At 46.3% G+C, this 18,460-nt stretch overlaps 1 protein-coding gene across 1 annotated transcript; it reads left to right on the forward strand.

The window, feature by feature from the left end:
• Positions 1 to 2,953: 2,953 nt before the first annotated feature.
• Positions 2,954 to 15,611, forward strand: endou (endonuclease, polyU-specific). The gene is made up of 7 exons (XM_039749893.1): positions 2,954 to 3,173; positions 10,694 to 10,862; positions 11,567 to 11,772; positions 12,300 to 12,413; positions 12,560 to 12,666; positions 14,970 to 15,112; positions 15,188 to 15,611. Exons 1-7 carry the CDS (start codon positions 3,113 to 3,115, stop codon positions 15,300 to 15,302), a joined length of 915 nt encoding a protein of 304 aa, XP_039605827.1. The 5' UTR covers positions 2,954 to 3,112; the 3' UTR covers positions 15,303 to 15,611.
• Positions 15,612 to 18,460: the final 2,849 nt, after the last annotated feature.

Genomic DNA, 18,460 nt, shown 5'->3' on the forward strand with positions numbered 1-18,460 from the left:
TGTTGGTACCCCTCCATGACAAAAGAAGAACCCACAATCGCCCCTTGAAATAACTTGAGGAAGCTGACAAAAGTTATCGGCAGCCATCATGGTTCATTCCGTATTTAACACAAATCAGACTTGGCTTTCAAGTTTTGATTCAACAGAATATTTCAAGTAAGGACACACATGAGGATGGCATGGGCATAAATGATGGGACCCTGTACCTCATATTTTGTTGTATAATCACCGGCCACAAGCGATTCCTGGAGCTTTCCATGACATGTCTGTCCACAGGTCGTCCTGAGCAAGCTGCTCCAGCTGTGTCAGGTTTGAAGGGGGACTAAACTTCATGCTTCAGATGTTTCCAGATGGTCTATAAGATTCAAATCAGGGCTCCTGGATGGCCACACTGTTGTGTTCTTTGCAATTCTTGGTGCTTTTCCCTGTGTATTTTGGCTCCTCATCCTTTTTAGAGGGCCCGTGACCCGTGACTGAGACAGAACTTCGTGACGCTGGTCAGTACGTTTCACTCCAGAATGCTGCGACAGTTTCATCTACGTTACAGTAAGCCACGGTCCATACATTTGACAGATGACAGTGAAAGAGGGTTTTATATTCTCAAAGACAAAATCACGGACTCTCTGTGAAACATGGAGGCGGCCCACTGATTTTCAGGGGTTGCTGTGCTGCCTTTGCCACGAGGCGCCTTAATAATAATAATACTACATTTTATTTATATAGCGCCTTTCCCATGCTCAAGCAGGGCACAAGACATTAGAAGCTTCATAAAATGGCTGGTGTCAGAAAAGTGGGCCACAGTCGCAGGTCATGGGTCCAAATGACCCAGAAACAGACCTCAAAAAGTACCAAGAATGGACGAGAAGGAAACATTAGGAGGTTTTGAAGTGTGGCCTTTGAACATCCATGGGAAGATCTGGACATCACATTTGAGAGAAGACGGCCATGAAACCGGAGGGGACTGAAGAGGAGTGTGCCCAAGTGCCAATCGGGCGACGTAGTTGTCTCAGTCAGAGAGCTTCAGAAAGTGTTTATTTCTCTAGAACAGTGTGTTATAAAATATGAGGTTGGTAGTCCCGATAATTTTGCAGATACCAGTTTCCTTAGAAGGCTGGCGTCCTTCAACATCTGCAATAAGATGCTGCAGATGTTCTATCAGACAGTTGTGGCGGGCGCCCTCTTCTATGCGGTGGTGTGCAGCATAAAGATGAAAGACACCTCACGGCTGGACAAACTGGTGAAGAAGGCAGGCTCTATTGTAGGCACAGAGCTGGACAGTCTGACATCCGTGGCAGAGCGACGGGCGCTGAGCAGACTCCTGTCAATCATGGAGGATCAACTGAACAGGATCATCTACAGAGAGAGGAGCAGCTTCAGAGACAGACTGCTGTCACCATCCTGCTCCACTGACAGACTGAGGAGACCCCACACTATGCGACTCTTCAATTCCACTGGGGGTAAACGTTAATATTATACAAAGTTATTGTCTGTTATACCTGCATTGTTATCACTCTTTAATTTAATATTGTTTATTATCAGTATGCTGCTGCTGGAGTATGTGAATCTCACCTTGGGATTAATAAAGTATCTATCTATCTATCTATTATATAGTGTCTTTCATATCTATCTATCTATCTATCTATCTATCTATCTATCTATCTATCTATCTATCTAATTTATTTTATTATTATTATTGTTAATAATTATATGTGTGTTGCGTCGAGCAAATAAGGCTCTGCAAGTGTGAGGAAATCCTGAGGCGCCCAGCCGGCCGTCTCCGTTTATTTCTTAAAGCAGCACAAAACTGAAAATGAAAGGGGCGGCGGTAATTAATACTGGCCGCTATCAAAGGGTTAACTTCATGTCATCCTCCGTTTGGGTCCGTTGGTCTCTCAGCTGCTCTGCTCGATGTCCGACGCCTCCTCCCGCACGGCCGCGCTTTGATTCTCCGTCGATTCAATTGCCTTCGTCGGGCGGCTTGCCTGCGCCGCGAGAGAACGGAAAAGACGAAACTGTTTAGCGCGCGCGCCCCTACTGGTTTGCTGCGGTATTACATAACCCGGAAGATGAGCCTGTGACGCGCATGCGTGATTTTTGTTCAGTCCAAAAGCATAAGTAAAGCGTCTGCTCTGTGCAAAGTGGAAAAAGGAATGGTGGGCACCAACTACTTTGGTCAGTTTCTGCTTATTTCACGGACAATTAGGATTCTTTTTTTTCTAATAGTGGAAGGTTACCAATACTGTTTATTATTCACATGAGCCCTTGTAGTCGGATGTGCAAGAATGTTGTTAAATCAACTTTATTTTTATTTAGTCTTGTTTGTGGGTGCCCATTTAGGATAAGGCTCAGAGCTAATGCCTCCTGTCAGCTCCACCACTGCGCAGATCATCAATCAAAGAGCTTCCTCTGATGGTTACTACACAAGAACTGCCTGTCATATTAAAAAAGTTGCTAAGAGAGACCCCCATAGGTTCTGCAGTGGCCCACCCAGGCAGCCCCTAGAGAAGTTTTGGCAGCCATTACGTTACCCAGAGGTCGAGGGCCCCCTCCGGGCCAGACAAGTTGGGTTACAGTGTTGAAGTGAAAGGCGCTATATAAAATTAAGACTTGCTCTGTCACATGACCCAGCTGTGGTCCTTGTTGGTCTGGGGAGGTCACCTGGATTTGGTGTCAATGGGACTCCTTAACTTTAGGGGCCCAGTGGGGGTTTAGCTGGCTGCGTTCCCCCCCAAACACACACACACACACTTTTCCTCACTCAAACCAAATCTTCACTTCTGCTGTTTGCTTATGAGATTAGCACCACTGAGCCTGAGAAAAAAGCCAAGTGTTCCTGACAGCTCGATCGACACTCAAGGGTCCCTGCCATTTCCGCCCCCTATAGATACACCCATACCCTGAGTGTCTGTGCCCACCTCATTCACGCCAGGACCCACCCCTTGTCAATAACTGACACCTCCGGTGTCTACCAACATTCCGCTCATGCCTCAGCCTGAAGGGTTTCTGCACAGCCCACCTCCTGACGGGGGCCTCTCGCTGGATCTCCCCGCCCCCCGACTGGACAGAGGGGCTTTATAAAAACGAGCTGGGCAGCCTGAGCAGGAATTCAGAGATGAAGCTGCCTCTGCTCTCCGTTCTGTGGGTCCTCGTCGGCCTCCATTGGCTGCAGTCAGGTAAGTCCGTCGCCGCTTTTCTCGGATTCTCTCGCTGGCTTTTCTTCACTGAATGTTAATGAAATAAAAACGCTGAAAGACAAGAAGCCCACCACCGCCACACGAGTGTGTTTGTGTGTCTTCGTAAGCGTCTGGGTGTTCATGCATGAGGCTTTTCGACTAAAGACATCTAATCTGAGGCTGCAAAGTGGGACAGCTGGAGCTCGTGTGCCCCTAACACGTCGCAGCATCACTGGAGGTCTTTAGTGCCGCGTGTGCAACCAGCAGAGGGCAGCAGCACTCGCCGCTCAACTGCCCGCCTGGGGCCGACTCCCCGTCAGCGTCACGCCCTGCCACCTCTTAAAGGGACACAAGCAGGGTCTTCTTCTTCCCTCCTGCCCCTTCCACACTAAGCACAATTAAGTAATGTTTTGAGGGGGGGCACGAAGGTTCAGACTGGGATGCCATCACCATTTTGGTTGGTATGGGAATTGACCATCTGCTTCCTGTGAGGATTAGATAAGCGAGGGGCCACAAGCGAGGATGGGAGCACAGCCGCCAGGTCACAGAGTTTTGGGTTTGACCATCCACTGTGACAGAGGACAGCACACATTCAGGTCACAAAGCTGTGACTGGACGAGACAAAATCAGTTTTTGTTAGAATCGGTGTTGTGTTTTCCATGATTGCTCCTCTTTTCCTTTATTTAGCCACTTCAGAATGAGCCCCTAGGATGTCGCAGTTGTCCATGTGCTTTAACATGATATCATGGCACTGGGTGGGTCCAGTCTGTCACCTCAGACCAGTAAGTCACCTGCCATCCATCTTAGGCTGTCCATTCAGATCCACAAGGCGTACGTCTTCACTCCAACCAGTGGGCCAGGTGTCATCACCAATGGGGCTTCCTCTCCGGTTCTGCATTCACAGCCATAACGCCCCATTTTGGCAATCCCTGTCATGCCAATTTAACCAGTAACTCGAAGGCCATTCTTCTAGCCTGCCCACACCAGCCAATAAGCCAACTGCCCCTTATGTCAATCCTCCATCGACATCAGTAAGACAAACCACTCAAACCAGTAAATCACATGCCCTCCATCCCAGCCCTGCACCTACTCCCATAACTCCCCCTACTACAGCAATGTCAGTCATACCCCTTCAACCAGTCAGTAACATGCCATCCATCAAGCCTGTCCACCCCAAATAATAAGCCAACTGCCCGTCATCTCAGTCCTCTTATTTACATCAGTAAGACACACCTTGTCCTTTTATATTGTCACCACTTAAACCAGTAAGCCACAAGTCCTCCATCATTGTCCTCCATTTGTGCCTGTAACCCACCTTTCAGCTCTGCCACACGCCTTTAACCAGTAATCCAAATGCCACCCATCTAGGCTGTCAACTCAAAGAACTAAGCCAGCTGTCCCTTATCTCAATCATCCTATTTAAACCAGACGGACGCGCCTAATGCATTACAGGCTCACCATTCAACCCAGTAAATGATATGTCCTCCATTTGTACCTGTAACCCACCATCAGCTGTTCCAGTCATACCTTTTCAACCAGTAAGCCAAATGCCATCCATCTAGGCTGTCAACTCCAAATACTAAGCCAACTGCTCCGTATCTCAGTCCTCCCATTTAAATCAGCAAGACAAACACCTTCCTTTCCAGTCTATCTTCTCAAACCAGTAAGCCACATGCCATCCATCTAGGCTGTTGACTCAAATTACTAAGCCACATGTCATCCATGCATATCCGTAAAGCCAGATAACCACATGCCAATCATCTCAGAATGCCTGGTTGTCCCTTATCCCAGTCCTCTCCTTTACACAACTAAGTCACAAGTCATCCTCCTCATTCTCAATAATCAAACCAGCAAACCATGCATCTTCCATGCCAGTCCTCCATTCACACCAGTAACCCACTGGTCTGCCATCAAAGTCATACCCCTATAAACCAGTAAACCGCCTGGTATGTCCCTTATCCCAGTCCTCTCATTTACATCACAAAGTCAAATGTTATGCTGCCCACCTCAAACCAGTAAGCCTCCTCTCTTCCACCCCAGTCAGTCTTTCAGACCAGTCATTCACACCAGTAAGCCTTTCATTGTATTTCTTATGCTCTGACCAGTAAAGCATATTGTTTCCATCCCAGTTCACCCACTAATATGAATAAAGCACTGAGGTTGTAAGTTATGATCAACTACTTCAGATGGCACCAGTGTAGTTTGCCAGTTATCCTGTTTTCCAGTCCTGTCATTCATGCCACCAAGCCACATAGTCTTTATTCCACTCCCTATGTTCATCCTAACAATCGACATTTTCTCTTGTTTCATATATATATATACTGCTCAAAAGAATTAAAGGAACACTTTTTAATCAGAGTATAGCATAAAGTCAATGGAACTTCTGGGATATTAATCTGGTCAGTTAAGTAGCAGAGGGGGTTGTTAATCAGTTTCAGCTGCTGTGGTGTAATGAAATTAACAACAGATGCACTAGAGGGGCAACAATGAGATGACCCCCAAAACAGGAATGGTTTAACAGGTGGAGGCCACTGACATTTTTCCCTCCTCATCTTTTCTGACTGTTTCTTCACTATTTTTGCATTTGGCTACAGTCAGTGTCACTACTGGTAGCATGAGGCGATACCTGGACCCTACAGAGGTTGCACAGGTAGTCCAACTTCTCCAGGATGGCACATCAATACGTGTCATTGCCAGAAGGTTTGCTGTGTCTCCCTGCACAGTCTCAAGGGCATGGAGGAGATTCTAGGAGACAAGCAGTTACTCTAGGAGAGCTGGAGAGGGCCATAGAAGGTCCATAACCCATCAGCAGGACCAGTATCTGCTCCTTTGGACAAGGAGGAACAGGATGAGCACTGCCAGAGCCCTACAAAATGACCTCCAGCAGGCCACTGGTGTGAATGTCTCTGACCAAACAACCAGAAAGACTTCATGAGGGTGACCCATGGGCCCCATGTCCTCTAATGGGCCCTGAGCTCACTGCCCAGCAGCATGCAGCTCGATTGGCATTCACCATAGAATACCAGAATTGGCAGATGCACCACTGGTGCCCTGTGCTTTTTACAAATGAGAGCAGGTTCACCCTGAGCACGTGACAGAAGTGAAAGGGTCTGGAGAAGCCATGGAGAACATTATGCTGCCTGTAACATCATTCAGCATGAGCAGTTTGGTGGTGGGTTAATGATTGTCTGGGGAGGCATATCCATGGAGGGTCACACAGACAGCTACAGGCTTGACAAAGGCACCTTGGCTGCCATTAGGTATCAGGATGAAATCCTTGGACCCATTGTCAGACCCTATACTGGTACAGTGGCTCCTGGTGCACGACAATTCCTGGCCTCATGTGGTGAGAGTATGCAGGCAGTTCCTGGAGGATGAAGGAATTGATACCATTGACTGGCCACCACACTTTCCTGACCTAAATCCAACAGAACACCTCTGGGACATCATGGTTTGGTCCATCCAATGCCACCAGGTAGCACCTCAGACTGTCCAGGAGCTCAGTGATGCCCTGGTCCAGATCTGGGAGGAGATCCCCACAACACCATCTGTCATCTCATTAGAAGCATGCACCGATGTTGTCAGGCATGTATACAAGAACACAGGGCCATACAAAGTGCTGCGTACAATTTGGAGTTGCTGCAATTAAATTTTGGCAAAATGGACTAGCCTGCCACATAATTTTTTCACTCTAATTTTTGGGGCGTCTTTGAATTCAGGGCTCTGTAGGTTGATCATTTTCATTTCCATCAAACAATGTGGCATCCTTTCGTTCCTAACACATTACCCAGTCTATATCAGTATAGATATCCAGGAGGATTTCTTTTTCCCATTGAGATCTGATGTGTTTTTAAAGTGTTCCTTTAATTTTTTTGGCAGTTTTATATATATATATATATATATATATATTTATCCATCCATCCATTATCCAACCCGCTGAATCTGAACACAGGTTCACGGGGGTCTGCTGGAGTCAATCCCAGCCAACACATAGCACAAGAGGAACCAATCCCGGGCTGGGTGCCAACCCACCACAGTATATATATATATATATATATATATATATATATATATATATATATATATATATATATATATATATATATATATATATATATATAAAATTTGCTTTTTTCTGAACAGAGCAGCAGAATAACACTAGAAAACTTACCAGCTCCACTAGGGGGCAGCATTTATCAGTTAAATGAGCCTCGTTCAGTTTTATGAGCAGATGGCAGCAGCACCGATTGGTTCCTCAAATTGATGGAGCACAATCTGCCATCCCTGCCCAGACACCTTCTGCTGCAGCAGTTCCTTGCATATCTTGCTGCGAGTGAAGCCCCCTGGTGCCTGAGATGCTAAACTGCTAAACCTGAGTGCATAGCCTCCATCGATCACTTGCCACATGTCCAGTTGTTTTGCATGTATACCTGTGTAGCCAAAAGTGTCATAAATGCAAAGTGAGTAGGAGGGGCTTATATTATATAAAATAAAAAGTTGATGTTTTCAGTTTGCACTTTCACTGGTTGCCACCATCAGAGCATCTTTTGAGACTCCAGCAGCCTTTAATGTTCATTGGGTACATTTTGACACCTGGGAACGCCGGCCACATGTGAAAAAGACATGAAGGTAAAAAGTTCACATGACAATAAACCTGAACTTGGGTTTAAAAACAAGAGGATTGTGAGGCTGGGCAAATGACTCTGAATCATTTTGTACGCAGCTCCACCGGCTGACCCCAGGTGAATAAAAACAGGTGGTATCAGTCAGTGAGTGCCTTGGACCCAGAAAGCAGGAGTTAAGGTGGTATGAACTTCATCACGGGATTGTGGACGGGGCGTGTGGGTCAGACAATGTAGGAGATTGCTCAGAGCTCAGAACTGGCACCCAGGGTAGTCTCTATTATAAAGGATGTTGTATGGTCCCCTATGGTTTCCATAAGGTATTCCAGGTGCGTGCCACCATCCACCAAAACACTCCATGAGATCCCACCACTGCTTTTTGATTACGATTAAAGACGTGTTTTCATTTTTGATTGCCCACCCTCAACCAGACTGAAGAAGAGCCAAAGCCTGTGCCGTTCTGTGTTTGCAATGCACAACCAGGTGCTCACAAGGACCACTGGACCCCTAGTGTCAATTAGCTGCAATTATTATGAGGTTCTACAAAAGAACTTGAGATGCCAGTGGAGCCCACAGGAAATGGTCCCCATCTTTCTGAATGGCCTCAGATGGGCCTTCTTCACAATTCTTCTGCACAGCTCCTCACCTGCTGTCCCCTTTGCTCTGTCACAGAATGTCCCGCTGTCTACTCGGAGGAGCTAACCTGCCCCTCTCCATACCTATCACAAAAGTGTGGGACCTTCAGAACTGTGGAAACCACTTGAACATGCACTGCACCCACCTGGCACTCCTTGTCTGCGTCTTCTAAATGGAAGGATGGCTCAGCCCCATGGCTCTCGATATGTCCTGAGCAGATTTTAATGGGAGTTCATGATGTGACTGTCCACATGACTCTTCTATTCTCATCACCATCAGTGGCCATCCCATTCTGCTATCTCACAGCATTAAGGGACGTTACCGTCATTACATTCCCACTGCTGACACCAGCACATTGACTAACACAACAGTAGTGAAGGAAGGTATGCCAAGCAGTGGATCGGCTGCTTCAGGTACCACCAGAGGTCAGTAGAACAACAGAGATGGCCCACGATACTGCAAAATCAAGATAGATGTAAGTGGAGGTCTCCATAGCAGTGAAGGGTGGATGGATGGTTGACTGAAGTCAAGGCGATAATTTGAAGAAGCTCATAGTGTCCACCACAGACACTGAGTGGGCCACCATCTCTTTTGTCAGCAGACGGTGTACTCACAGGGGGCTGGGGTTTGTTTAGGGTGGCTGCTTTTCACTTTCTGTTCAGGATGACTTCTCTGGCCTGTAAATTACAACTCCTGCCACTAGCGGGCAGTCATAAAAGGATAAATCAGCACCCGGTGACCCCGGAAACACAATGGTCATCGGAAAGGAAAATTTGGTTTGTTTTAGGTGGGTCATAAAATGAGAAAGTGTAGATGAAACACCACCCCATAGCAAAACGTGACCACAATGATCAGAATCACTTTAATTCTACATGCGTACTCCCATCAGGACAAATCTTTCTTTGTAAAGCACCATCACTAGTGGGCCTTTTCTCCCCAATAAGTTGATTTCCATCTCGCCCTGAACCCCCAAACCACATATTTTATTTATTGCATTCTTTACACTCAAACCAGTAAGCCACATGCATCCACCTCACACCTCCCAGCTGCCCCTTATCTCAGTCCTCTCCTTTACACCACCAAGTCATCCTCTCCAGGCTCACCACTCAAACCAGTCAGCCACATATCCTTCGTACTCACCAGTAAGTCACGTGTCCCCCAGATCACCCTTCTGAGCTCTTTGTCACCAAGGCCTTTATTCAGAACAAGTGCCTTACAATGTCATTCCTGTCCAGAGTGGCACCTTTCTTAGCTCTTTGTCATGAAGGCGTTTGTTTTGTATAGTGCCTTACATTGTAATCCATTATTAGATCTTTGTCCCAAAGGCCTTTATTTTATATAGTGCCTTTCAATGTAGTCCTTTCTTTGATGTGGTCCCTGTCATAGCACTTGTCTTATAATGTATTCCTTTGATTCAGGTGACAACTTTCTTAGCTTTTTGCCATCCAGGCTTTAATTTAATATAGTGCCATACAATGTAAATCCTTGCTTTATGTGACACATTTCTTAGCTCTTGTCACCAATGTATAGTACCTTGAAATTTATTCCTTTGTTTGACGTGGTCCCTTTCTTGGTTCTTGTCACCAATGTACAGTGTCTTATAATGCATTCCTTTGATTTAGGTGGCACCTTTTTAGCTCTATGTCAACAAGGTCAATATTTTATATAGTGCCTTACAATATAATTCTTTCTTTAATGTGATACCTTTCTTAGCTCTTGTCACCAATATATAGTGTCTTACAATTTATCCCTTTGTTTCATGTGGCACCTTGAAATGTAATTCTTTGTTAGCTCTTTGTTACCAAGACTTTAATTTTATATAGTGCCTTATAGTATAATCCTTTATTTTATGTGACAGCTTTCTTATCTCTGCCATTAAGATCTTTGTTTTAAATTGTGCCTTACAATGTACTCCTTTGTTTCATGTGGCATCTTTCTCAACCCTTTGTCACAAAGCGCATTTTGAAGTCACTTGTGATGAGTCCTACAGGCCAATTAGTCCTGATGCTCCAACAGCTGTTGGCATTGCCTCCACACCCACCACCATAAGCTAAATGAATGTGGTTTTGATTTTACCGTTCACACTGGGTATTTTAATTTGGATGCCAGAGAGCACGCTGGCACACACTGTAAGTGAATCATGTAGAAGGGCACAGAATTGCTAGTGACTCATCTACTAAGCCAATGTGGGATTCTCTGCCCGGTGCCCACGGGTTGCTCTCTGTCATCCCAGTGCTAACGTCTCTCTTGATCTCTTGCCAGGCAATGTCTCGGCGCAGGTGTCCATCACCAACGAGGAGCTGAAGGAAATTTCCGAGCTGCTCTTCTCTCTGGACAAGAACAAGGCCCGTCCATCAGAGCTCATCATCAACCCTCAGCGCCTTATTCCCAACTCTGAGACCAACCAGAAAGTGGACCTCAGTACAGAGCCGTAAGCCCACCTGATGCTCCCGGGGTCGTTTGGCGATCAGCCAGTAGGAGCAGACGTATGCAGATGAGGAGGGAGGGGCCAGTGGGGAAACTTCAGCAGCACTGAGACAGCGTGGGCCTTGTAGGAGAGAAAATACTGTAGAGTGGCAAACAACCTCTTGGGGAACCACCCACACATCATATAAAAAAATCAAAGACGAGGAAAAAATGTAAATAATTAGCAAAAGTATTATTAACATAAATAAAAGACTTGACAATGAACAAAAAAAAATGACATAAAACAAGAAGTTGAACCGCAGATAGGGGAGGAGCCCTGGCAGAAATACAACACCAGTCATCTAGCATAGTCGGCGTGATCTCCGCTCTGATGATGATGTCGATTTGAGGACTGCTGACATCCATGTGTCCAGCATGCTTGGGGTCAGAAGGTGACATGTCATCATGAACTCACATACAGTACACCCATGGGTTCAGTTTGTTTAGTGTAGTCGGTGTGATCCCCGCTCTGATGATGGTGTCGATTTGAGGACTGCTGACGTTTATTGGGGGTCGTCACGAACACATATACTGGGAGTGGGGGTGTCAGTTGGTCTAACGTAGTTGGCGTGATCCCCATTTAGATGGGGACGTCAGGCTTGAAGATTGGGAGGACTGCTGAAGCCCACGTGTTCAGCGGTGATGCTCACTGCTCTGTGTCTCCGACAGGCTCTACACCTTTGTGGATGAGGCCAACCTGTTCACTAGGCCCACTTATGCCGCCCTCATCAATCTGTTGGATAACTACAATCGAATGACGGGCACGGCTGAGCACTTCACCAAGGAGCAGGTGGCAGAGCAGGAGGCCTTCTTGAAAAAGGTGGTGGCCGGCACTGAGATTGGACGACAGCTAAGTACCTTCCTGCTTGCCAAAGGTGGGTATTGGGCACTCGAGGGGGGGCAGTTATGCCATATATCTTCTGGTGACACTTTGTGGCATTGGTGTTTGGGTGTACACCCCAATTATACAGTAACTGATTAATGAAATCGCAATACCCAACTGCCACCTATACTGCCAATCAGCATGCCAGGATGGCATCCACATGTCCACTACTTCAGTCCTGGTCCTATCTTGGCCCAAGGGTGGACATGCTGGCTTCTCTGATATCAGGCCAATGCCAGGTCCAGCTGTCCAAGAGCAGATGGCCCCTCTGAGTCTTCTGGACATGGAGGTCCACCTGCCCAAGAGCTTGCCATATGACCTCATCCCTAAGGGTCCACCTGTTCAACAGCAGGCTCACCTGAGGTGCCAAGACTAAGTTTCTTTGATGTTTCGGCCAGGTTCTTATATATTGGAGTCCAGGAGGTGACGTGCCCAGCAGAAAGTGGTCCACTTCACTGTCCGCACTGCTCTGCTGCAGCTTGCCGATGCCCACTCATTCTTTCACACGTGTGTCCACAGGGGTCTACACCTCAGAGGCGGAGCTTATCCAGGACCTTCAGATGATGTGGTTCGGCCTGTACTCCCGCAACAAGGGCCAGCTGGACTCCAGTGGCTTTGAGCACACCTTTGTAGGTAGGGGGCGCTCTACACGGTCCGACTGGGATTAGGAGGGGCGGGACATGCTGTGAGTGAAACTTGAATGAGCCCCCAAATCCCATCCCACCGATGGCTGCTCTTCTAGAACGTTCCTCACTCTATGTGTGGCTCCCTTTGTGCAGGAGAAATCAAGAGCAGCAAAGTGTCCGGCTTCCATAATTGGGTCCAGTTCTACCTGCTGGAGAAGCGCGGGCAGCTCAACTACTACAGCCACAACTTCGACGGGCCCGTGAGTATCGACAGAGCGCCACAAATTGAATGAATGTTTGAGGTATTGATTAGCTGGCTGAACAAACGGGGAGTGCATTGGCTCTTTGACTTTATAAAGTATAAAAAACAAAAATAAAAATCACCCAATGATTGATTGATCGGCCGCGTTAACGAGCCAATGGGTGACTGATTATGAATTGAAAGAATAAGGTGAGCTGATTGATCGATTGATTGATTGATTGATTTCTGGGAAAACAATTCATCATCTTCAAGATTATTATCGTTAGACTGATTGATTGATTGATTGATTGAAGTCTCAATAATTGATTCATTTTCTGACTACACAAGCTGATCAATAACTGATGACGCTTCCTCGATTAACTTTAAAGTGTCATTCAGTGGATGGAGGGAGGGCTCACTAAACGAGATTTGAGTAAATAATTGATTGATGTATGTATTGAGTGATTGATTAAATTGGTCTATTGATTAATTGACTGACTAGTCGGTTACTTGATTGACAGGATAACTAGGTTAATAATTGGCTATCTTCATCATTACTGATTGACTGACTGATTGATTATTGAGTCATCAATCAATTTATTTTCTCTGTGAATCAGTTCAATAGGGTCTCGGTGAGCTGCTTATTCTGTCTTACATATGCTGTATTGATTGATTGGTTGAAACAAAGAAACCAATTCTGATTATTAAGTGGTAATTTAAAAAATATTTTAAATGTCGTCAATATCTCACTTTAATGGGAGGAATTTATTGACTAAGATGGCTTTGTGACAAAACGAGAAAAATGCTCAGCTTAGTCAGTTTACTTTAAATGCAAAAAACTAACCCTAAACTAAAGGCCGGCTTTAGGTGTAGGCAGAGTGGGCACAGGGGGGACCCCCCAATCTTCTATGAGTGTGTTGATCTCCAAGGGAGGACCCCCAAAGGCTTTCAATCATTTAACAAACAGTAGCAAGCCTGCTGAACTTCAAGGGGGACCCCCCCTTTCCCTGCTCCTCAGTTCCTCATACAGTGTTCACCAGGGAGCAATCCTCTCTCTCTCCCTCCCTCCCCTCTCTCTTTTTCCCTCTCTCTCTCCCTCCCTCTCTCCCCCTCTCTCTCTCCCCCTCTCTCTCTTTTTCCCTCTCTCTCTCTTTCCCTCCCTCCCTCTCTCCCCCTCTCTCTCTTTTTCCCTCTCTCTCTTCCTCCCTCTCTCCCCCTCTCTCTCTTCCCTCCCTCTCTCCCCCTCTCTCTCTTCCTCCCTCTCTCCCTCCCTCCCTCTCTCCCCCTCTCTCTCTCTCTCTCCCTCATCATTTCTGGGTGTCTAGGGGGCCCTATGTACGCTTCTGCCAGCCCTGATCAAATTCATAATCATGGGGGTCCCGAAACCCCCTAAACAAATATACAGAATATATCAGCTGATGCAGGGTGAGCTGAACAAAATGTGTGGAACCAACTGATTATAACAAGTGGGTGCTGTGATTCCTGACAAGATTTCTCATGGAGTGATTGATTGATTGATTGATTGGCACCTCCTGACTTGTCCCCTCGATGTCCTACTTACTGGTTTATCAATTGATCAAGAGACCCTCCGAGTCATTAGACTCCACGTGAAGGTCTAATGAATGGCTGAGGGGCAGAACGATGGAGTCACGTTTGGGTTTGCTCCGAATATCCAATGGACGGAGGACATTCTCTTACCGCCCACATGTCTGATTGGCTCACTGATTCCCACGGGTCTGATTGATTGGTTGGCCTTTTCATGGCCTTTCAGTCTCATTTGATGAAGACACAGAGGGTCAAACCCGAGTCCCTGATCAAGTTTTGAGCCTTAGATTGTCCTCGGAGTGTCACCTCCTCCTGTGACTCTATTGCTGTGCTGTTGTTTTGTAAAGTTGGGGTCCTGAGCCAGTGCCCTTTAAGCCTTGTTTCAAGACCAACTTGACCTGCCCGTCTCCGAGTCAGTTCTGAGTTTGTTTGGTGGTCTTGAAGGAACAGCCTTAATGTATTTCTGCCAAACTGAGCACCAGTGACCCTCCAGCTGGCTGCACTACAAAGGCTCCCGGTGTCATTTTATAAAGAAACGAACCTCCGCTTTGCTGACGCCACTCAGATGCACCCGCCCTTCAGGCAGAGTCAACGTGTGGAAAGTCACAGAACTTTGGAGGGACCAAAACCCCCCAGAGTGACCCCCAAGCCCCCAGACGGACACCCCATCAGCAGATTCTGCCCTCACTAACTAACTCAATGCCTCCGATGTGAAAGGCACTATATAAGATGAAGCTCGATTCCTAACAGAGCCCTCCCTCCCTTCTTGCTCCACAGTGGGCCGGCTTTCCCGACATCCTGGGCATGCAGTTCAACTGGAACGGCTTCTTCAAGGAGGTCGGCTCGGCCTTCATAGGCAGCAGCCCCGAATTTGACTTCGCCGTCTACAGCCTCTGCTACATCGCCCGGCCCGGCAAAATGTGAGTATCATTTTAGGCATCTGGTGGGCCTATTTGAGGGGGTGAGTGATGCCAACCTCTACTTCACACCTGCAGGTGCCACCTGAGTCTGGGGGGCAAGGCGCAGAGCATCCAGACATACACCTGGACCAACTCCTTCTACGGGGACGGGAAGAAGTTCATCGCCTCAGCCTACCCGGTGTCACCCTGAGCGGCGGCACCTTGGGGTCTTTGGTGGGTGGGCACGGCCAGGGCCTCGTCATCTGAGTGCCACCGAGCCCCCCCAATCATCTTTCACAAAAATTGATGTCGCATGCAGGAGATAAATGAATAAATAAATGAATTGATGAATAAAGATGGCCGACTGTCTTCTGACACACACCTCAGTTTGATTGCATGGCTTGTTGCTGCTCTCGTTGTGCAATGGCAGACATTTCTGTAATTCAGCGGTTCTCAAACTGTGGGTCGCGCCCCCCAGGGGAGGTGCTGAAGCTGTACAAGGGGGGCATCGAATAAATAAATTAATGTTTTACCTTTTTATTTCAAATTTTAATTTGCAAGCATACAGTGCATCCAGAAAGTATTCACAGCGCGTCACTTTTTCCACATTTTGTTGAGTTACAGCCTTATACCAAAATGGATTGAATTCATTTTTTTCCTCAGAATTCTACACACAACACCCCATAATGACAACGTGAAAAAAGTTTACTTGAGGTTTTGCAAATTTATTAAAAATAAACAAACTGAGAACTCACATGTACATAAGTATTCACAGCCTTTGCTCAATACTTTGTCGATGCACCTTTGGCAGCAATTCCAGCCTCAAGTCTTTTTGAATGTGATGCCACAAGCTTGGCACACCTATCCTTGGCCAGTTTCGCCCATTCCTCTTTGCAGCACCTCTCAAGCTCCATCAGGTTGGATGGGAAGCGTCGGTGCACAGCCATTTTAAGATCTCTCCAGAGATGTTCAATCAGATTCAAGTCTGGCTCTGCTCTGGCTGGGCCACTCAAGGACATTCACAGAGTTGTCCTGAAGCCACTCCTCTGATATCTTGGCTGTGTGCTTAGGGTCGTTGTCCTGCTGAAAGATGAACCGTCACCCCAGTCTGAGGTCAAGAGCGCTCTGGAGCAGGTTTTCATCCAGGATGTCTCTGTACATTGCTGCAGTCATCTTTCCCTTTATCCTGACTAGTCTCCCAGTTCTTGCCCCCCACAGCATGATGCTGCCACCACCATGCTGCACTGTAGGGATGGTATTGGCCTGGTGATGAGCGGTGCCTGGTTTCCTCCAAAGCGACGCCTGGCATTCACTCCAAAGAGTTCAATCTTTGTCTCATCAGACCAGAGAATTTTGTTTTCATGGTCTGAGAGTCCTTCAGGTGCCTTTTGGCAAACTCCAGGCGGGCTGCCATGTGTCTTTTACTAAGGAGTGGCTTCCGTCTGGCTACTCTACCATACAGGCCTGATTGGTGGATTGCTGCAGAGATGGTTGTCCTTCTGGAAGGTTCTCCTCTCTCCACAGAGGACCTCTGGAGCTCTGACAGAGTGAACATCGGGTTCTTGGTCACCTCCCTGACTAAGGCCCTTCTCCCCTGATCACTCAGTTTAGATGGCCGGCCAGCTCTAGGAAGAGTCCTGGTGGTTTCGAACTTCTTCCACTTACGGATGATGGAGGCCACTGTGCTCATTGGGACCTTCAAAGCAGCAGAAATTCTTCTGTAACCTTCCCCAGATTTGTGCCTCGAGACAATCCTGTGTCGGAGGTCTACAGACAATTCCTTTGACTTCATGCTTGGTTTGTGCTCTGACATGAACTGTCAACTGTGGGACCTTCTATAGACAGGTGTGTGCCTTTCAAATCATGTCACATCAACTGAATTGACCACAGGTGGACTCCAATGAAGCTGAAGAAACATCTCAAGGATGATCAGGGGAAACAGGATGCACCGGAGCTCAATTTGGAGCTTCATGGCAAATGCTCTGAATACTTATGGACATGTGCTTTCTCAGTTTTTTTATTTTTAATAAATTTGCAAAAACCTCAAGTAAACTTTTTTCACGTTGTTATTATGGGGTGTTGTGTGTAGAATTCTGAGGAAAAATGAATTGAATCCATTTTGGAATAAGGCTGTAACATAACAAAATGTGGAAAAAGTGATGCGCTGGGAATACTTTCTGGATGCACTGTATAATCACAACGAATGCATTATAACTCAAATTAAAATAAAGTATTTCTAAGGTATAGATCTAATGACTAATATGTTCCTGCTTGAAAGTACACAGCCTGTCCAGGTTTGGTTTGATTTTCCAGACGGACACTCTGAGCTCCTTTTCTATTTGAAGTTTGTTTCTATGACGAGCGCCGCCGCTGCTGCTGCTTTTATAGTCGCGTATTTTCAATCCAGAAAGTTCGAGACGTATCGGTATCTGTCGCGAACATTCGGGTAACAGTAGATCAGGTGATAATGCGGCGCGACTACAGCACAACATTGGCAGCGTGGCCAGTATTGCCAAATGGAGTTCAATAATTGACTGCGTATTCGGTTATTTTCATGATACAACTAACAGCGGTCTAATATTTGTCAGACGAAAATACGCTCGTCTCGCGCAGATTGACTTCATCGGTGACCTCATTTACGAGATTTTTAAAAATTTAAACAAATGTAATCGTTTCTTTACATAAAAAAAATAATTAAATAAGAATAAATAATTTATTCTTTGTTTTTATGATTCGAATTACTACCAAAAACCACACAAGGCATTAAAGCACTTTAAAAAAATAAATTGCAAATATTTCATCGCAGTTAGCCGAACACATGCAAATCTTAAGGAAGTAAAAATGATAGAATACCGCAACACCGCACGAGTATCAAACCTCTGTTAGTTGTATCAGGGGTTATTCTCATCTACCTTATATTATTCAGGGGGCGCTGAATTATTCCAGGTAGAAAAGGTGGGGTGTGGGGGGTTTGGGTGGGGTGTTGCGTGAAATAGGAAAGTTTGAAAACCGCTGCTGTAATTGATGATTTTCTCTTTTCTAAGAGCTCTGGGGTCTTGAGGAGATCAGCATTCCTGAGACCTTCATCTTTCTTTATTTCAGATATTGTGTGATTTTGGCGCATTTTGTATCTCATTATTGTTTGGCTGCTAATTAAGGAAAAAGAAACAATTAAGGGGGTCTGAGTCATTAAGAGCAAACCAATGAAAATGAATTCAAAAGAAGTGAATTAGCAACAAAAACAGGTCACTAATTAAGAAAAGGGTTAGAATGAAAACTTGCAGCCACTGTGGTGGTCCTCCAGGACCCCTGCACCAAAGAGTTGCAAAGCTGGTTGTCCCAAACACTTCCAATAATGTCCACTAGAGG

The sequence above is a fragment of the Polypterus senegalus genome, chromosome 3 (genome assembly GCF_016835505.1).
Source record: "Polypterus senegalus isolate Bchr_013 chromosome 3, ASM1683550v1, whole genome shotgun sequence".
NCBI lineage: Eukaryota > Metazoa > Chordata > Cladistia > Polypteriformes > Polypteridae > Polypterus > Polypterus senegalus.

What these genes read in the sequence shown, in the direction of transcription:
- endou (XM_039749893.1), top strand. Translation starts at nt 3,113, where the DNA reads ATGAAGCTGCCTCTGCTCTCCGTTCTGTGGGTCCTCGTCGGCCTCCAT. An exon ending in GTGGACCTCAGTACAGAGCC is followed by an intron (nt 10,863 to 11,566) that starts GTAAGCCCACCT and finishes TGTCTCCGACAG; the next exon opens with GCTCTACACCTTTGTGGATG. An exon ending in ATCGCCCGGCCCGGCAAAAT is followed by an intron (nt 15,113 to 15,187) that starts GTGAGTATCATT and finishes TCACACCTGCAG; the next exon opens with GTGCCACCTGAGTCTGGGGG.